Source organism: Anomaloglossus baeobatrachus, chromosome 5 (assembly GCF_048569485.1).
Source record: "Anomaloglossus baeobatrachus isolate aAnoBae1 chromosome 5, aAnoBae1.hap1, whole genome shotgun sequence".
NCBI classification, from domain to species: Eukaryota; Metazoa; Chordata; class Amphibia; order Anura; family Aromobatidae; genus Anomaloglossus; species Anomaloglossus baeobatrachus.
The window spans coordinates 381,799,537-381,819,214 of record NC_134357.1 but is presented as its reverse complement, the minus strand read 5'-3'; the positions used below and the strand labels follow the sequence as shown (position 1 = coordinate 381,819,214).

The window sequence follows — 19,678 nt, the reverse complement described above, 5'->3', positions numbered from 1 at the left end:
CTGGCATACTTTATGGGGGCACTCTGGTATACTTTATGGGGGCACTCTGGTATACTTTATGGGGGCACTCTGATATACTTTATGGGGCACTCTGGTATACTTTATGGGGCCACTCTGGTATACTTTATGGGGGCACTCTGATATACTTTATGGGGGCACTCTGGTATACTTTATGGGGCCACTCTGGTATACTTTATGGGGGCACTATGGTACACTTTATGGGGGCACTCTGATATACTTTATGGGGGCACTCTGATATACTTTATGGGGGCACTCTGGTATACTTTATGGGGGCACTCTGGTATACTTTATGGGGGCACTCTGATATACTTTATGGGGCACTCTGGTATACTTTTTGGGGCCACTCTGGTATACTTTATGGGGGCACTATGGTACACTTTATGGGGGCACTCTGATATACTTTATGGGGGCACTCTGGTATACTTTATGGGGGCACTCTGGTATACTTTATGGGGGCACTCTGATATACTTTATGGGGCACTCTGGTATACTTTATGGGGGCACTATGGTACACTTGATGGGGGCACTCTGGTATACTTTATGGGGCACTCTGGTATACTTTATGGGGCCACTCTGGTATACATTATGGGGGCACTCTGGTATACTTTATGGGGGCTCTCTGGTATACTTTATGGGGGCACTCTGGTATACTTTATGGGGGCACTCTGGTATACCTTATGGGGGCTCTCTGGTATACTTTATGGGGGCACTCTGGTATACTTTATGGGGGCACTCTGGTACACTTTATGGGGGCACTCTGGTACACTTTATGGGGGCACTCTGGTATACTTTATGGGGGCACTCTGGTATACTTTATGGGGGCACTCTGGTACACTTTATGGGGGCACTCTGGTACACTTTATGGGGGCACTCTGGTATACTTTATGGGGGCACTCTGGTATACTTTATGGGGGCACTCTGGTACACTTTATGGGGGCACTCTGATCAGCAATGTTTACTGATAACGCTGTTTTTAATAGTAGATTTATAAAAGCAATTTAGAGAGGCTGGCAACTAAACGTTACAGAAATGAAAGGCTTTAATGTCTGTTAATGCGGGGCCAGCACTTCCTATGGGAGATGGGCACCAGTTGCCATCAGATGCTATTAGAGAGTGATTACACAAGCCCTGTGCCCTCCACCCTGCGCTCTCTACCACAGGGGAGCTGCTACTCACTAAGTATACACTGCATGTTGCTAAGTGGGAGAAAATCTTAAATTCTGCTATCTCTGTTGCTATGGCACATCTCCAAGGGGATGCTGCACCCCCACCCTCCTCCTATCCTTCAGGCAAGAGTTAAAAGCTGAGCATGCGCAGTGGGTTCTCGAGTGCTGAGACAGCAGCCTGTCGCGGGCCAGTTCAAAAGGCACCTGGGAGTGATGGAGAGCAGTCAGCGGCGCCTCCGCTAGCGGCGCAGGGGGCGCCCCCTCCCGGCCGGCTCAGGGGTGGCTACGGGAGTGAAGAGGTCCAGGTGCACAGGGGTGGTCGCCACAATGGTATGACCCACACTCAGCCAGGACTACGGAGGCTTCACCACTTGTAGGGTCCCGAGAATGACGGTGTCTGTAGGGAGTCCAGGCTTCACGGACACAGAACCTGTGAGAGGTGAGCTCGCCCAGATACACCTATTACTATACATGCATCACCCCCATCGTGGCTGCGTGAGCCATACCTGTAGGTGAGACACTTGTATACAGGGGCCATACCATGTTATGCTGCTAAAGTTTGCCAGCTAACTATTGATTGTTGGACATGTCCAAGGTCACATTTGTATGCCCTGTATAATGCCATGTCATATTCTGATTGCAGAATTTATCAGGCAATTACTCAACTAGCAATTCCCTATCATGGACCCTAGTGAAGAGGGCAAGTAATTTCGCAAAATTCCTTGGTGTTGCAATGCAGATCCCAGCAGTCTGGGGCTAGATATAGCCATCTGGGCATTGTGCATAAGCAGTTAGGGAATTGCTCAGTAAGTGTATATTTTGGGGTCTCTGGGGGAAGGCATTGTATGGGAGGCCGGTTATCATTGTGTATATTTACGCACGTCCCCCCATCCACAGTATATGGAATCCTCAGTAAATGTATCTTATGGGGTCTCTGGGGGAAGGCATTGTATGGGGGGGGGGGCGGTTATCATTGTGTATATCTACGCACGTCCCCCCATCCATAGTATAGGGAATTGCTTAGTAAATGTATATTATGGGGTCTCTGGGGGAAGGCATTGGATGGGGGTCTGGTTATCATTGTGTATATCTGGGCACGCCCCCCATCCACAGAGTGGAGAGGACAGTACAGGGAATGAATTAGTAAATGTATATTATGAGGTCAGCCATTGTATGGGGGGCCGGTTACCATTGTGTGTGTGTGTGTATTATATATATATATGCCCCCCCCATTGATACAGAATGAAGAGGACAGTACAGGGAATTGCTTAGTAAGTGTATATTATGGGGTCTCTGGGGGAAGCCATTGTATGGGGGGCCGGTTACCATTGTGTGTGTGTGTGTATTATATATATATATATATATATATACATACATACATATCCCCCCCCCCCCCCCGATTGATACAGAGTGAAGAGGACAGTACAGGGAATTGCTTAGTAAGTGTATATTATGGGGTCTCTGGGGGAAGCCATTGTATGGGGGGCCGGTTACCATTGTGTGTGTGTGTGTGTGTGTATTATATATATATATATGTGTATATATATATATATATATATATATATATATATATATATATATATATATACATATCCCCACCCCCCCCCCCGATTGATACAGAGTGAAGAGGACAGTACAGGGAACTGCTTAGTAAGTGTATATTATGGGGTCTCTGGGGGAAGCCATTGTATGGGGGCTGGTTACCATTGTGTGTGTGTATTATATATATGTATGTATGTATATATATATATATATATATATATATCCCCCCCCCCCCGCCCCCGATTGATACAGAGTGAAGAGGACAGTACAGGGAATTGCTTAGTAAGTGTATATTATGGGGTCTCTGGGGGAAGCCATTGTATGGGGGCTGGTTAACATTGTCTATATCTATACACGCCCCCCCCCCCCCCCCCCCCGTCCATAGTACAGGGAATTGCTTTCTATGCAGTTTCCATATTCTTGAATTTAGAATAACCCCATATAGGATTTGTCCACAAATGTAGCAGAGCTGAGTGTTTCCTGATGACACCGGACATCCCACTACATGGGATTGTTTGGATCCAAGAGTGAAACTTGTCTGTGCTACACTATGACATACGATCACCAGTCCTGATGAGTGAGGCTCTGTTCCTACAAGCTCAGTCCGGCATTTGTCTCTCCCTCCAGGTGCCCCCTATGGCTTGTGGGATTGTCTGGAGACCGTGAAGCCCCCGGCACTAAGATGTGATCAGTCGCAGGTCGTCCTGTGAACGAATGTCTAGTTTCATGTTCAGGTCCGGATTGTCACTCTTCCTACACAAAATGAAGAAGCAGAATATCCGGACCCTGTCTCTGATCCTCTGCATGTTCTCCTATCTTCTGGTGGGAGCTGCAGTTTTTGATGCCCTGGAATCAGAATCTGAAAGTTCCAGAAAGAGGATCTTGGAGGAAAAGAGGACAGACCTGAAGAAGAAATATCATTTCACCGAGGAGGATTACCGAGAGATCGAGCGCGTGGTCCTACAGTCCGAGCCCCACCGAGCAGGCAAGCAGTGGAAATTTGCTGGCTCCTTTTATTTTGCTATTACAGTAATTACTACAATAGGTAAGAGTTGGTGCTGCCATGTGTTCAGATATAGCAGAGCTGAAGATGTCTCCTTTATAACCTATGGTAACACAGTTCAGCAGATGTCCCTGCAGTCCTATGTAAAACTCAATAAAAATGAATATACACACCCCACATCCTATGTAATGTAATAAATGTTACACTACACCGTGAAGAGGAAAATTCCATCTTTTAAGCTGAATTACATAATACAGATTTTGGCTTTTCAGACTGAAAAAGCTTTTTACCTGATTTTACCTCTGAATAGAAAGCTGATGAAATGATTTGTGATTGCCGGCTTTCTAGCTTTAGAAAGGATATCGCTTTCCTATGCACTATACAAATTATATAGTTGTGTGAAACAGGCGGAGGGGGTGAGCTGGCCTCCAATCCTGAGTAATGTACCATTTACAAAAATAAGGAAATTGCATAAATAGTAATTCCGTAACAACCTGCATAAATCTACAGAGCAGCTGAAAGGTTGGTTATTGTAAGATCTCAAGGCGTTCCTTATAACAACGTTTTATATTAAGGAATTGTATCTTATGCAGTTTTCTCATCTTCTGTACTGATTTAACGGTACTGTAAGAAGTTGCACTGTTTATTATTACTATTATTATTATTATTATTATAGTACAAGTGAAAAGGGTCTACATAACAAAAGGGACTGTTTAAGGGAATCTGCCAGCAGGTTTTTGCTACCCCATCTGAGAGCTGTATAATCTAGGCAAAGAGACCCTGAATCCAACAATGTATCACTTAGATTACTGGGTGCAGGCATTCTGATACAATCAGAATTTTGTACATTTAGTCATATAGCAGAGCTGAGAGAGCTGTCCCACCCTCACCCGGCTCTCAATAGAGATTGCCACCTCACTGTGAATGTACAATCAGAGGATGGGGTGTGTCGGACCACGGTGCAGGTAACATTGTAGTCCAGCAATGATAAGGCTCCTGCTGCTGAAAGAAACAAAGCAAATAAACAACAGATCGGATCTTGACAATATAGGCATACCCGAATTCTCTGTGTTAACCCTTGCAGTATGCTGGCTTTTGGACCCTTGCACCCACAAGCAACAATTTAGGTTTACTAGCCGTGGTTCCAATATATATATATATATATATATATATATATATATATATATATATATATATATATATATTTTGTGGGGGTGGGTAGGGCTTGGAGGTGTTTTTTGTTTCCCGAAGCATTTTATTGTAGCTTTCTGATTGGATCGTGCCTAGTTTGGAGCAGCTTCCATCAGGACCCCCTTCAGACAAGTGACATGCACTTCCTTTTTTTTCACTAGCTTTTCAAAAGTGACTATGTGCTTTTGATGAGTTTTTAGTGAGTCATTGACTTTCCACACTATTTATGTGAGCAACGTTTACATTTATGTGCATTTTATACATGCATTTGTTTAGCATGTGTGTTTTTTTTTTTATTTTAAACTAAATATTTGAAGAGGACCAACCACCAGGATTTTCCTATATAAACTAAAGCCAATGCTACACTGGCACTATCATGCTGATTCTATACATACCTTTAGTTGTGAGATCGAATGTATAGTTTCTAAAATATAGGCAAGTAAAGTTTGTGAAATGCACTGTTACTTGATCGATAGATGCAACAGAATATCTAATAGGTGGGTCGGGTATTGCTAGTTATTCCCACCCTATGTTTAGAATCAGCCTGGGTGCAAGTATAGCACTGGCTTTAGTTATCAGGGTGATTCTAAACATAGGGTGGGAATAACTAGCAAAACCCGACCCACCTATTAGATATTTCGTTGCACCTATCAATCAAGTAACAGTGCATTTCACAAACTTTACTTGCCTGTATTTCAGAAACTATACATTCGATCTCACAACTAAAGGTATGTATAGAATCAGTCTGATAGTGCCAGTATAGCACTGACTTTAGTTTATATAGGAAAATCCTGGAGGTTGGTCCTCTTTAAAGACAACTGCTAGTCCCAGAATGCAAAAAGACATGATGCTGCGATTTTCATCTTTTTTTGGGGGGTATGTAATCTTTTAAATAAAGCTGCTTTGATTTTGATGCATCCTGGTATTTGGCCTTTATACAACTTTATTGTCATAGTCATGTATGAATTCAATATGTTTAGTCCGTTTCTTGTGGATTTTTTACATCTACTGCAATTCTATGGGGAAAATCTGTAAATAAAAGTTTAGCGTTCCCTCAAGAGAAATTGACAATATCTTAAATGCTAGTAGTTTAAATGCAGCCCGGCCGCGTTACTAAAAGTGCAGCTACCGGGAGGAAAATGATTTTCTTCTTGTGAGCGGTGACTGTTAGAGTTCCTCTATGACTGAAACTTGGCGACTCCTGGGACGAATCAAGTTAAATTTTGCCCATTGCTGCTTTTTCAGTTAGGCTTGGTTCACATTTCCGTTATTTTGCATCAGTCACATCCGTTGCTTGACGCTTGTGACTTATGCGTTGTACAACGGATGACAAGAATTGGAATTCATTGTCATCATAAAGCGGATTCGATTGTAAAACGAGAGAGAGAGAACGATCAGCTGATCTCCCGGCCGCCGGCTTTTGAAAGCGATCAGCTGATCGGCCGCTATTGTGAACGATCAGCTGATCGCTCTCAAAAGCCGGCGGCCGTGAGATCAGCTGATCACTCACAGAAGCCGGGCGATCAGCTAATCGTTCGGCCGCCGAGAGAGAGACACACATTCATTTGAATGGTTAAACACAAGATTTGAGCATGCGCAGTGAAAACATAAGGATTCTGCTGCTCAAAAAACGTTACATGCTGCGTTCCTGCCGCCCGACGGTCAGTCGTTCCCCGACTGATCAGTCAGGCGGCGGATGCGACGCAAGGGCATCAGACGCAATCCGCCGCTCATACAAGTCTATAGGAAACAACGGAATCGGCTAAACGGATTGCATTGTTTATCAGAGCAGCGGATTGTGACTGATCATAAACAACGGAAATGTGAACCTAACCTTAGGCGGCTGGACAGCATTGTAACACTTTCTACCTGCAGATTAAAGGGGATGTCCACTACTTGGACAGCTCCTACTTATTCCCCTTGTTCGCCCCCGTTAAAAAAACAAATAAATAAAGCTATACTCCCCTCCGGTGCGACAATGGTTCCAGCGATGACTAAAGCCACTTTTCCAGTGGCCTTATGACCCTATTATGAAAAGCAAGCTCCATGATCAATCAGCGCCCAGCGTCTGTCTCCCTGCTTTTGGACACATTTGAGCAGGATGTGAGCGCTGCGCTGACTTCCTCCTCAAACATCCAAGGCTGAGTAAAGGAAGTCAGTGCTGATTGGTCGCGGGGATCATGTGTTATAATAATGTCATAAGGACACCAGGAACGCAGCTTTAGACATCACTGGAACCGCAGCCGCATAGGAGGTGAGTATATGTTTATTTTTACAGGAGCAAACAAGGGGAATGAGAAGGGGTTTTCAAAGTAGTGGACCAATCCTTTAACCCTATATCCAAGGTGACAGCTCCCTTTAAGTGTTTGAGGTGTGCAAAAGCCTGACTTTATGAATATACATGGTGGCCATAAAATAACCTAAGGTGTTTGGAGCCGTGTGAAGACTGACCCAGTGGACAGAATTGGCTGAAAATTGGTATGTATGCTATTCAAGGCATGGGGAAACGGAAGGCATCTTTAACAAAAAAAAAATATACCAAAACTCCCCACCAGGTAAAAAAGCGGCGCTGTACAGAGTGAGCGAGTGGCCCAAAAACCGTGTGCTGATAATTGGAGATGTCACAATTGTTCCACAGACTAACATAACTGTTCACACGGTTTGGCGCACACGGCTCCAAACACCTTAGGTAATTTAATGGCCACCTTGTATGCTAGTACTTCTTGCACCATGTTTTAACAGGATCTGCTAAAAAATTGCAAAAAAAATACAGTATGAGCACACCCTTAGCAGCTGATTCATCAAAGTGTTGACACCTGGGGTTTTTTTTTTTGGCATAAAACATCATAAAAAAAGTGCAAAACATCTGGACAACACGAAGTTGTGCAATATTTCGTAATTTTATTTTTCTGACTTTACATGAGTCCCAGGGATCTGTGTGTGTGTGGGAGAGCTCGAGAGAGGTATGTTGGTGCCTGACCTCCAAAATGAACTGTGTGGTGGAGGAGGGGTAGGCATGTGCCTGACCACCAAAATCATCTCTACCATCTGCTTCAGTCCTTGAGTGGAGCAGCATTTCTGATGAGGTGCACATCACTGAGAAGATGCGTGTTCACACCAAGAGTGCACAAAACACCCTTTTTTGCAACTTGATTAAGCTTCTGCAGAACAGAAGCGGAGATTAGAGCACTCTAGGGGCTGTATCATCTACAGGGCTATGTGTTAGTTCATACGGTCAGTTTGGCCTAACACACGTCCTTTACCTGCATCTTCTATGGCCTCTGGATCCAGATTCCTCATCAGGACACTTGCAGATAAGTCATCACTCCTTTTTTTTCAAAGATACTCCGATATGTGAGAAAAAGTGTCACTAAGCTTCTACAGATGTCATTGATAACGCTCACTGTTCTCACTATTCCCTTTAGTCTTCTGTTCTTCGGCAAGGAATAAAGCCTAAAATAAAAAATCTGGGTGAAATGATGTTCACATTTTTTCAGGACAATATCAAGGTGACCATGGAAACAGACAGTTTCCTTAGAGTCCAATAAGCCGGCTCCTTTATCATCGTAACCTCTGAATGATGGACCATTTCTTTGCTTTATGTTGGTAAATGTACATTTCCTAATTTGTTTCAGCCAACAGATTAAATTCAGACCAAATCAAATGTGCCCCGAAAAGATGTTTATTGTGCTCTAAGCTTTCTTTAGACCCCAAAATATAACACACGGAGGGCTAGGAAGGGATTAAAAAATAATGTAATATTCTAGTCGCCTGTCCTGCCACCGTATCTTCCCACCAAGTCCTCCACTTTCTTCAGATCAGTTAGTTAAAGGTGTTGTCTCAAGTTTCTATCTTCAGGAGCACAGCTCTCCCTGGCTTTTTGCTTGCTGGGGGCTGTGCTCCTGAAGACTGATAGTTTTGACAGACCGAATAGCTTAAGGGTGCTTTATACGCTGCGACATCGCTAGCGATCTCGTTAGCGATGTAACATGCCAGATCGCACATACGATTTGCCGAGATCGCACATGTGACCGGCGCTATAAAAAAATGACCAATGTGCGATCGCGGAAAATTTTATCTGCGATCTGGCGTGTCACATCGCTAGCGATGTCGCAGAGTGTAAAGCACCCTTTAGTCAATGGCCTGATCCTTTTCGCGCTCTATCTGATCATTCAAGCAGATAAGGAGGACAGGGTCACTAAATCCAGCAGTTGTAAACTTTATAGCGATTGCCTAGAGAACAGTGCATCTCTGTGGTGGTCGGTAACCTTGGTAAGGAGCAGTGATCAATAGCATTAAAAATCCTTACATCCTTGAGAATTTTTAATAAGCGGTAAATTGCAATAGTCTCTGTCTGCACAGAAGTGGTCTTGCCTGGGAAAGCTCAGCGTCTGTAATCAGTTAAATTTTAATCTACAGTCACAGGCAAAAGTGCTGGCAGCCTTGAAATTGTTCCAGAAAATGAAGTATTTCTCCCAGAAAATTATTGCAATTATGTTTTCTTGTATAAATATTTCTTTCCTTTTGTGTGTATTAGAACAGAAGGAAGAAAAAGAGCAAAAGAGGCATATTGGACATAATTTCACACACAACCCCAAAAATAGGTCAGTCAAAATTATTGGCACCTTTCCAGAATTGTGGGTAAACAACTTTGTTTCAAGCATGTGATGATCATTCAAACTCACCTGTGGGAAGTAACAGATGTGGGCAATACGAAAATCTGTTACGTCCGGGTGGTGGAAACACTGGACCGTACACCGGGTTCCCTTGGTGAGGCAGCCAGGCCGGTCACCCCGCCAGAGGGTCTTGATGCACGGCAGCCGAAGCACTACTGGTAGCAAGACAGTCCGTAGGAAGCGGGAAAGTAGCTGTTGCTGAGAACACGGAGTTCCAGAAGGCAGTCCGGGTGACGAGGCTCAGGGTCCGAGGCTGGGTTGAAGGGTCAGACGGAATCCGGAACCTGCTGAGCGAGGGGACGGGTCACCAAACAGAGCCAGGGACTGGAGACTGGCAGAGCTGCAGAGGTGGTGGAAGTTCCGCCGAAGTCACCGTCAGTAGGACTGGAACAGACGTGGTCAGGACCGGCTGGCGTGGCAGAACAGGCTCTGCGAGACAGACAGGGGTTAATACTGAACACAGTAATACGGGGACTTGAACTCCTAGCTTACTAAACACGTAGAACAGGCCCCGCCCATCAGGAAAGAGAATCCTAATATACCCTGTACCTGTCTATGCAATTTTCTGTTTCTAGGTGCTGGCCCTTTAAGAGAGGGTCAATGACCGCGCGCGCGCCCTAATGCGCATGCGCGAGGCCCGTGTGCCAGAAGCCAGTCCAGGGAGCGGTGCAGAGGAAGCAGGAGTGCCCGGGTGAGTGTCCCATGTCGCAGAGGGGCGCCAGGAGCGGGAAGCAGGACACATGGGGGGCGCAGATGAGGAAGAAGAGGCCGGGACCGGGGTGGTGAGCAGGGAACGCCGCCGGGAACCGGGAGGCGGACCACGGGGACCGGAGAGCGGGGCACGGGGACCGGGAAGCGTGACAGTACCCCCTCCTCCACGCCCCCCTCCCCGCAACCGGGACAGAAAGGCACGAATCAGAGGGGTGCCAACATTCTCCCGGGGCTCCCAGGACCTATCCTTGGGACCATAACCCGCCCAGTCCACCAGGAAGTATTGCCGACCTCGCACGGTCTTCATGGCCACGATATCCCTTACCGCATAGATGTCATCGTCAGCGATGGGAGGAGGAGCAGTACCGGCACCAGCGGAGAAGGGACCAAGGACAACAGGCTTGAGCAAGGAGACATGGAAGGAGTTGGGTATCCGCATCGTGGCCGGAAGCTGCAGCTTGTAGGAGACAGCATTAATCTTGCTGATGACTTTAAACGGCCCGATGTAACGAGGACCCAACTTGTACGATGGCAACTTCAATCGGACATATCTGGATGCAAGCCAGACCAGATCACCTGGGGAGAAACATGGGGGATCCAGGCGCCTTTTGTCCGCATGTCTCTTCATCCGCAAAGAAGCACGCTCTAGAGAAGTCTTGACAGAGCTCCATATAGCTGAGAAGTCCCGAACCAGAGCATCTGCCCTGCGGACATCGGAAGCCGAGGATACTGGCAACGGGACAGAAGGCTGAAGTCCGTAAACGACCTGGAAGGGAGAGCTGGAGGTGGACTCGCTGATGTGTTGGTTGTGGGAGACTTCAGCCCAAGGAAGAAGCGTGGACCAATCGTCGTGATGGATGTTGACGTAGTGGCGCAGGAAGGAAGTCAGGATCTGATTGACCCGTTCCACTTGGCCATTCGACTGAGGGTGGTAGGCCGAAGAAAAGTCCAAGGATACTCCCAGATGTTTGCAGAGAGCCCTCCAGAAGCGCGAGGTAAACTGAGTTCCTCTGTCGGACACAATGTGTGCAGGAAAGCCATGCAATCGGAATATGTGTTGTATGAAGGAGTCAGCTAGCTCCTGGGCAGAGGGCAGCCCGGTCATGGGAACGAAGTGAGCCATCTTTGAGAAACGGTCCACCACAACCCATATGACCGTGTGTCCAGAGGACAAGGGTAAGTCTGTAATGAAGTCCATTGCAATATGTTGCCACGGAACGGAAGGAATGGGCAGGGGCAGAAGACGTCCATATGGTAGGTGCTTGGGTGTCTTGTTCCGGGCACAGGATGGACAGGCTGAGACAAAGGTTGCGACGTCTTTACGGAGAGACGGCCACCAATAGTGACGGACAATCATGCTCCAAGTCTTCTTCTGACCAGCATGGCCGGCGATCTTCGAGGCATGACCCCAGTGCAGGACTCTCTGTCTGTCCGTATCTGAGACATAGGTTTTCCCTGGGGGTATCTGAGTCAGAGCGACAGGAGCCACCGGAATAATTTTACTGGGGCTGATGATGGGCTGGAACGTCTCCTCCTCCAGCTCCACGGGCACGAAGGACCTAGACAAGGCGTCTGCCCGCACGTTCTTATCCGCGGACCGAAAATGGAGTTGGAAATCAAATCAAGCAAAAAACAAGGACCAGCGGGCTTGTCGCGGGTTCAGTCTTTGGGCTGACCGTAGGTACTCCAGATTCTTGTGGTCTGTGTAGATGATCACGGGGTATACTGCTCCCTCCAAGAGGTAGCGCCATTCTTCCAAGGCCAGCTTGACGGCCAGTAACTCCCGATCACCGATGGTGTAGTTGCGTTCGGGTGCCGAGAAGCTCTTGGCGAAGAATCTGCACGTGACCATCTTCCCGGTGGAGGATCTCTGCATCAACACTGCCCCGGCCCCTGAGGAGGAGGCATCCACCTCCAAGGTGAACTGTCGGTTCAATTCAGGGCGATGGAGAACCGGGGAAGAAGCAAACGCCTGTTTCAAAGAGCAGAACGCGGCATCGGCCGCCGGTGGCCAGTCCTTAGGATTAGCTCCCTTCTTAGTCAAGGCAGAGAGAGGCGCAGTCAGGGCAGAGAAGTGCGGGATGAATTGACGATAATAGTTTGCAAAGCCGAGAAAGCGTTGGATGGCCTTCAGTCCGGAAGGAGGATGCCAGTTGAGGATGAAAGACACTTTCTCTGGGTCCATCTGCAGGCCAGTGTCCGAGATTACATAACCCAGGAAGGGAAGAGACGACTTTTCAAAGACGCACTTCTCGTACTTGGCGTACAGACGGTTCTCTCTAAGCGTTTGGAGTACTAGCTGCACGTTCTCTCTGTGGGTCTGTAGGTCCGGAGAGAAGACCAGGATGTCGTCCAGATACACCACGACACAGACATAGAGGAGGTCTCTGAACACGTCGTTCACCAATTCTTGGAAGACTGCCGGAGCATTACACAGACCAAAGGGCATGACACAATACTCGTAGTGCCCATCCCGAGTGTTGAATGTGGTCTTCCATTCGTCTCCAGAGCGAATGCGAACCAGGTTATAGGCCCCACGGAGGTCCAACTTGGTGAATACACGAGCTCCTCGGAGCCGATCGAAGAGTTCGGGGATGAGTGGCAGAGGGTATTTGTTTTTTACGGTGATCTGGTTTAATCCTCAGTAGTCAATGCAGGGGCGCAGATCACCTTTCTTCTTCTTGACAAAGAAAAACCCTGCTCCGGCAGGGGACGAGGACCTCCGAATGGACCCCTTTGCCAGGCTCTCAGTGATATAGGCAGACATGGCCCGTGTTTCAGCAGGGGACAAGGGGTATATCCTACCTCTAGGAGGCGTAGTTCCTGGCAGTAAGTCGATGGTACAGTCGTAGGGACGATGAGGGGATAGTACTTCTGGCTCCTTTTTTATCAAACACGTCCGTGAAGGACCAGTAAGCAGAAGGCAGTCCTGGTAGAGACTCTGGAACCGGAGGTCGTCGGATGGGCTGTATGGATTTCAGGCATCTCTCGTGACACGAGGAGCCCCATCGGGTAATTTCACCTGTACTCCAGCTGACCGACGGTTCGTGTGCCTGTAACCATGGGAGTCCCAGAAGGATCTGATGAGACATGCGTGGGAGGACGTAGAAGGTAATATTTTCAGTGTGCAGGGCACCGATCCGTAATTCCACAGGCTTGGTGATCATCGAGACGGTGTCAGAGAGGGGTCTCCCATCTACAGAGGCGATCACCAGCGGTTTCTCTAGTGGGAGGACAGGCACCTGGTACTTATCCACCGTGGCCTGCTGGATGAAGTTGCCTGCTGCTCCGGAATAGAGATATGCCTCTGCCGTGAACCGGGTCTCTTCTGCTGTCACTTGAACAGTCCATGTGACGGAGTCTGAGAGAGTCCCAGCACCTAGGGTGGCCTCTCCTACCAAGCCTAGGCTTTGGAGTTTCCCGGCTTCTCGGGACAGGAGGTGTGTGCCATCTCCGAAGTAGAAGCAGAGACCCTTTGCTAGTCGTTCTGCTCTGCGTTGCTCAGACACTGAACCTAATCTCCCTGAATGTGGACTACAGAGAAAAATTGATGAAAGGTTGCAACACAGGATAGTCCAGATGGAGAAACAGTCCCAATCAAGTCGAGAAGAAATTAATCTGTCCTGCTGGCTCAGGATGAATCAGTGTCAGTGTAAACTATGAAATTTAAATGAAATGAAATGCTTTGGCAGGAGACTCAGGGGGACCCCATTGCAGATACAAAGATATAAAAAAAAAAAAACGAACGAGACTGCCGTTTGCCAAAATGTACGTGAATAAGCCAATATGCTTCTGGAAAGTTTCTTTTGGACAGATGAGACCAAGATAGAGCTTTTTGATAAAGGACAGCATTCTACTGTTTACTGAAGTGAAGATGGAATGAGGGCAGAAAAGAAAAGCAAACCATACCTACAGTCAAATATGGTGGAGGTTCAAAGATGTTTTGGGGTTGCTTTGCTGTCTCTGCCACTGGGTGCTTTGACTGTGTACAAGGCATCATGAAATCTGAAGATTACCAACGGATTTTGGGTTGTAATGCAGTGCCCATAATCCTAAAGCTCATGGGTCTTCCCGCAGGACAATGAACCTACTTCAAAAAGCACCCAGAAATGGATGGAAACACTGGACAGTTCTTGGCAGCAATGAGCCATGATCTAAATCCCATTGGACACCTGTGGAGAGATCTTAAAATTGCTGTCAGGAGAAGGCGCCTTCAAATATGAGAAACCTGGAGCAGTTTGCAAAAGAAGAGTCCAAAATTCCAGTTGAGAGGTGGAAAAAGCTTGTTGATGGTTATAGGAAGCGATTGATTGCAGTTATTTATTCCAAAGGGTGTGCAACCAAATATTAAGCTGTGGGTGCCAACAATTTTGTCCAGTCCATTCTTGGAGTAATGAGAGAAATTATGTCCAATTTGCCTTTTTTTTTTTTTCTTCTTTTTTTACATAAGCATTTATAAACCAAAACCATAAGTGGGTAAAAAATACAGAAGTGGTGCCCATGTTTCTACTTTTCCTCTGATTGTTCTACTCTTGGTTTTGGCTTACAAATACACATGTAAAATACTGAACGTGGCCTTACATATGATTTTTTTTTTTTTTTTCACCCTACCAATATTGGAAGGGCATGTATATACACAATATGAGGGGACGCCAGCAAGTAACTCATGGGACATAAGTATTTCAATGTATATCGGGTGATAAATATACTTTTGAAACTTTCATACAGATGCAATCCCCTTGTGTGCACTTAGTGACTTGTTTCGGTATGGTTATTGTTCTTTACAGTGCTGGTATGTATACAGAGGAAAAGCCGCTGTGTATATGGGGGTGGCAGTAATATGGATTGAGATGTGGAGGAGGACAATGTCGTTACTCGCTCTTGATAAAATACATCCATTAATTTATAGTATGTAGCCAAATCTAAAGGTTAAATATCTAAATGCCAGGCATATTTATGCAAGCACCTTGTGCACAAATATAGATAATCAGTCTAATATCTAGATACATTGTTTTAGGAGGGGAAATATAAACTGTCTGATATACTGACATTTTCCCAGAACTATTAATTATTCATTGAATTCTCAGCTCATATTGGGTTAGATGTCCAGTGGGTGGTCCTAGCCTGATTGACAGCTATCTGTGAGGCTGTCTCCACAGGATATGACCGCCTAATGGACTCCTAAGCTCAGAATCAATGGAAGTTTCACTGAATAGTTATACAAAATATGTTCTCATCATTCTTTACATCAATTTGTTTAGCTCCTCCTGCTGTATACTGTGGCGCCCTGGACTAGCCAGGTAGCCACAGACAAAACACACACACACCCCCCCACCCCCCAGACAGTTACATTAGTCACACAAAAACCCTTGTGGCCTCCCTCCAGGGTCTGATGTCCACACCAGGTGGAGCGGAGCCAGGCAGTTGGCCCCACCCACCATGGAGTTCACAGGCCTGGAGGCGGGAAAAGCAGTAGATCAGTTTAGGACGTGAAAGTGAGAGGTCACGAACTGCGAGTGTCTGGGTCGGAGCCCAGGCACTGACAGCAAGGTTGGCAGACGGTGGTGGCCGTCTGCAGGAGTTGGTGGAACTCCGCAGAGCCGTAAGGACCGGGGCTGGGCGGTGGCCCACCGGTACCGGACCGGGGAACAGAGTGAAGCTAAGCACACAGGCAGGGCCATCGGACCCCTATCAGGCTTGGAGCCGCCGTCAATAGTCAAATCCGAATGTGACAGGAACCCCCGGGGTTCCCTAACAACCAAGTCCCGATTGAAGGCAACCGCTCACACCGTGAGGATATACAGCCACCGCCACCGGCTAGAAATCCAAGGGCCAGCGCCTGCGGGCAAAACGGGCTCCTCCGGTATCTATACACCAGGGAGCGGACTACCGTTGGGAAGCCATTGGAGTCAACACAGTACACAAAGGGTGCAGGGAGAGACAGCCACCATCACCTGTCCGGGGAGAGACACTGCAGCCGGCTGCGGGACCCGTCCATCCAGCCGTTTGGTTTACCGGAGACTTTGTGCATCTTTTGCTGAGTGAGTACACCCGAGCCATCCCGCACCGCGCCGCGCTGTCCCTGCAACCCTGCATCTCACCAACCCTGCCTCCCCGTCACACCACCGGGTCCCGGGACCACCAACCCCTACCCACGGAGGGGGAAAACAACATCCCAGCTGCTCCCTACCATCTCTCCCGGGATCCCCGTCACCAGCAGCGGTGGTGCCCATCTTCACCACAACCCGTGGGTGGCGTCACGGACTAAATCCCCAAACAAACCAACCCCCTTTTCACTCACGGGCGAGGAGCACTGATCGAGTCCCCGGATCCGGCCCACCGCTCGAGCAACCGAGCAGCAGCAGCAGCGCCGGACCCGAGCGTTAGCGAGCGCAGCGCCCCGCCGCCCGCGACAATACCATTCAGATAACTCATATTCATTTGCTGCCCACAAACGTTTTATATGATGTCTGTTCCACTACATATTCTCTATGAGGGTGCCCCCCTTACAGGGTCCGGCTATAGAAGGTCATAAATGTATGTTCAGTATAGGGAAAAAATTAAGTATTTGACTTGCCAAACTGCTCCATGACCTTCTATTATTTCTGCTTGGTTTTCATCTCTTTCCCTTTAGGACCCTGTGGAGTTCTTCAGCCTTTCAGCTGCTTTTCATCAGCACTTTCCTTGGGGTCTTTAGATAGTATCCTATTAAGCCTCCTTTACATGTTGCAATTTCGCATACGATCTTGTATGCGATTTGCAACGCCCCCATCGTATGTGAGGCACGTTCAATTTGTTGAACGTGCCGCACATACGAGTAACCCCCCGTCACACATACTTACCTTCCATACGACCTCTATGTGGGCGGCGAACGTCCACTTCCTGGAGTGGGAGGGACGTTCGGCGTCACATCGACGTCACGCGGCAGCAGGCCAATAGAAGCGGAGGGGCGGAGCTGAGCGGGACGTAAACATCCCGCCCACCTCCTTCCTTCCGCATTGCTCTCCGGGAGCCGCAGGAGGCAGGTGAGATCTGTTCATCGTTCCCGGGGTGTCACACACTGCAATGTGTGCTACCCCGGGTACGATGAACAACCTGACGTGCAATTCTAGAGAAAGGTACGATGTGTATGCGATGAACGTTTTACCATTCAATCGCAATCGCACGTACCTGTCACACACTACAATGTACCTTACAATGCCGGATGTGCGTCACTTACGATGTGACCCCGCCGACACATTGTAAGATACATTGCAGCGTGTAAAGCGGGCTTTACTCGGTGCTGTTGATAGCGCTTATACCCTTAACAAGTCTTCAGTTCAAGCAGTCGGCTTGCATACATCTAGAGAATCTTTGTGGTTATTGCAGCAGTTCCTCTCCCTGAGTCGTCTGGAGATAAGTTGATTGTTCAATTTGTTATCCCTGTGTCTTCTCTAGTACTTAGTGGGGTTGACTAACTGCTCATCCCTTCCGCTCCCTACCTATCTAGGGCCCACTTCAAGGTCAGCCAGAGTCCGGTATCTGGCTTTGCGCATTGATGGGAAACCTATCTAGGGTGGTGAGGGAAGCCAGTACCCAGCGGTAGGCTTGGTTAGGGGTCACCATGTCCCCCTTCCCTAGACACAGTGTTTCCCTCTCGCTGTTCGCTTGGTACTTCCCCATACCTAGTGTGACATCTAATTTCTTGTATGGGGGGCCTTAAGAAGAACAAAATAACCATTATTCACTCATGCCACTGATAATGATTATTTTTATGGTGTCACAAGTAATTATCAGCTATGGTTTTAAATTTCTTCTATTTCTTCATTAGCACTGGCTAATTAACCTTCTGATTGTTCAGAAATGGCGGATTCATGACGATAATTAGTAAGTGTAAATGAGACTTTAATGTCGCCCTATTTAGGTTTACAGCCTGAGCTGTTAGTACTGACCTGCAAGAAATAATCACATCTCGCCTATTCCGGCGTGCATGCACAACTAATTTGGGTAATATTTTACTGAAAAAGTCACATCTTCGGTATTGCTTATCCAATTTTTTTTTCTTGCTCCGAAAATATCCTTGTAGGTCCCATCTGCTTAATTTCTTTCTGTACTTGACATAACCTTAGAATGGCTCAGTGCTGAAGACAAGTCATTCTTCTCGTCGCTATGTCTATTACTATGTGGAGATGTCAGAGGGTAACTGCAGACCTATTTTTGGCTATACAAAATTTTGTTGGAATTGCTGAGAATATCATTTCCCTCCAATGTACTCCGTGACACTCATAAAACAGTTATTGCTGGATTTTATTATCCATCAACATCATGACCGTAAGACTCAACCTTCATTGACTGCTATTAAAGATGGGATCGAGTGACATAGATATAAAGCAGCAGTTCAGCCTTTTAAAGGGATTTTCCACTTTCCAAAAAGAGGTACCCAGCTGATTGGATTCTTATTAACCCCTTAAGGACGAAGCCAGTTTTGTACTGAATGCCCAGGCCGTTTTTTGTAATTCTGACTAGTGTCACTTTGAGGTTATAACTCTGGAACGCTTCAATAGATCAAGGTGATTCTGAGATTGTTTTTTTATGACATATTGTACTTCATGTTAGAGGTAAATTTAGAGCGATATTTTTTTGCATCAGTTCCCTCGGGACGCTCAGCTCCTTGCACTGCCCAACTCTCCCCAACAGGTCCCAGGGCCACCATCCCTACACAAGGAGGGGTTAACAACTTGCTGCGCAACATCTCCCCCGGGTGCCCCGTAACTGCAGTGGTGGTGTCCACCTTCACCACAACCCATGGGTGGCGTCACGAACTCAAACACGGCTCCGGCCGTACACCTACGTCCCCCCCAAATCGCCAACCCCTTTTTAAATCGGAGTGACCGTGGATCCCCGGGTCCGGAGACCCTCGAGCCATCCACTGAAGGTCCGGATCCGAGCGGCTCGGCTGCCGCCGAGCATGGGGCGACACACCCCGATTTCCTGGCGTCACGAACAGGATACTTACCCATTCACTTACCTAGTGGAGCGCGCCTTGAAGTGAAGTCAGCGGTGATCCATTGAAAAATTTTCAAGATCCGCCATCTTGCCGCCATCTTTTGGCGCAAAGATTCCCGCCAGAGTCTTCTTCCCCGCGAAAAGGGCGCGAAAGCTGAAGCCCCGCCCCCTGGGAACACGGCCGTGCAGCAAAGCCGGAAGTCGCAAAATGAAACTGACCGGCCGAAAAAGGGAGTGCCGCAAAAAGACCAAGGGGGAGCGGGCGAGAATGACGGCATGTAACTAGCGCTGTGGAGTGCAGGGACTCCAGGACTCTGCAGAAACCCGTTCCTGGACACCAACGCGGCAGGATGTGTCGGAAGATCCAGGCCCAAGCCCACTTC

The 19,678-nt window shown here is 47.5% G+C and overlaps 1 protein-coding gene across 1 annotated transcript in view; it reads left to right on the top strand.

Annotated features, from left to right (window-relative positions):
• Nucleotides 1-1,347: 1,347 nt before the first annotated feature.
• Nucleotides 1,348-19,678, top strand: part of LOC142311528 (potassium channel subfamily K member 9-like) — a 106,168-nt gene continuing 87,837 nt past the window's right edge. The window contains exons 1-2 of the mRNA XM_075350036.1: nt 1,348-1,626; nt 3,357-3,774. Of these exons, the coding sequence (XP_075206151.1) occupies nt 3,444-3,774 (331 nt within the window). The 5' untranslated portion in view covers nt 1,348-1,626; nt 3,357-3,443. The remainder of the gene's footprint in view (nt 1,627-3,356; nt 3,775-19,678) is intronic.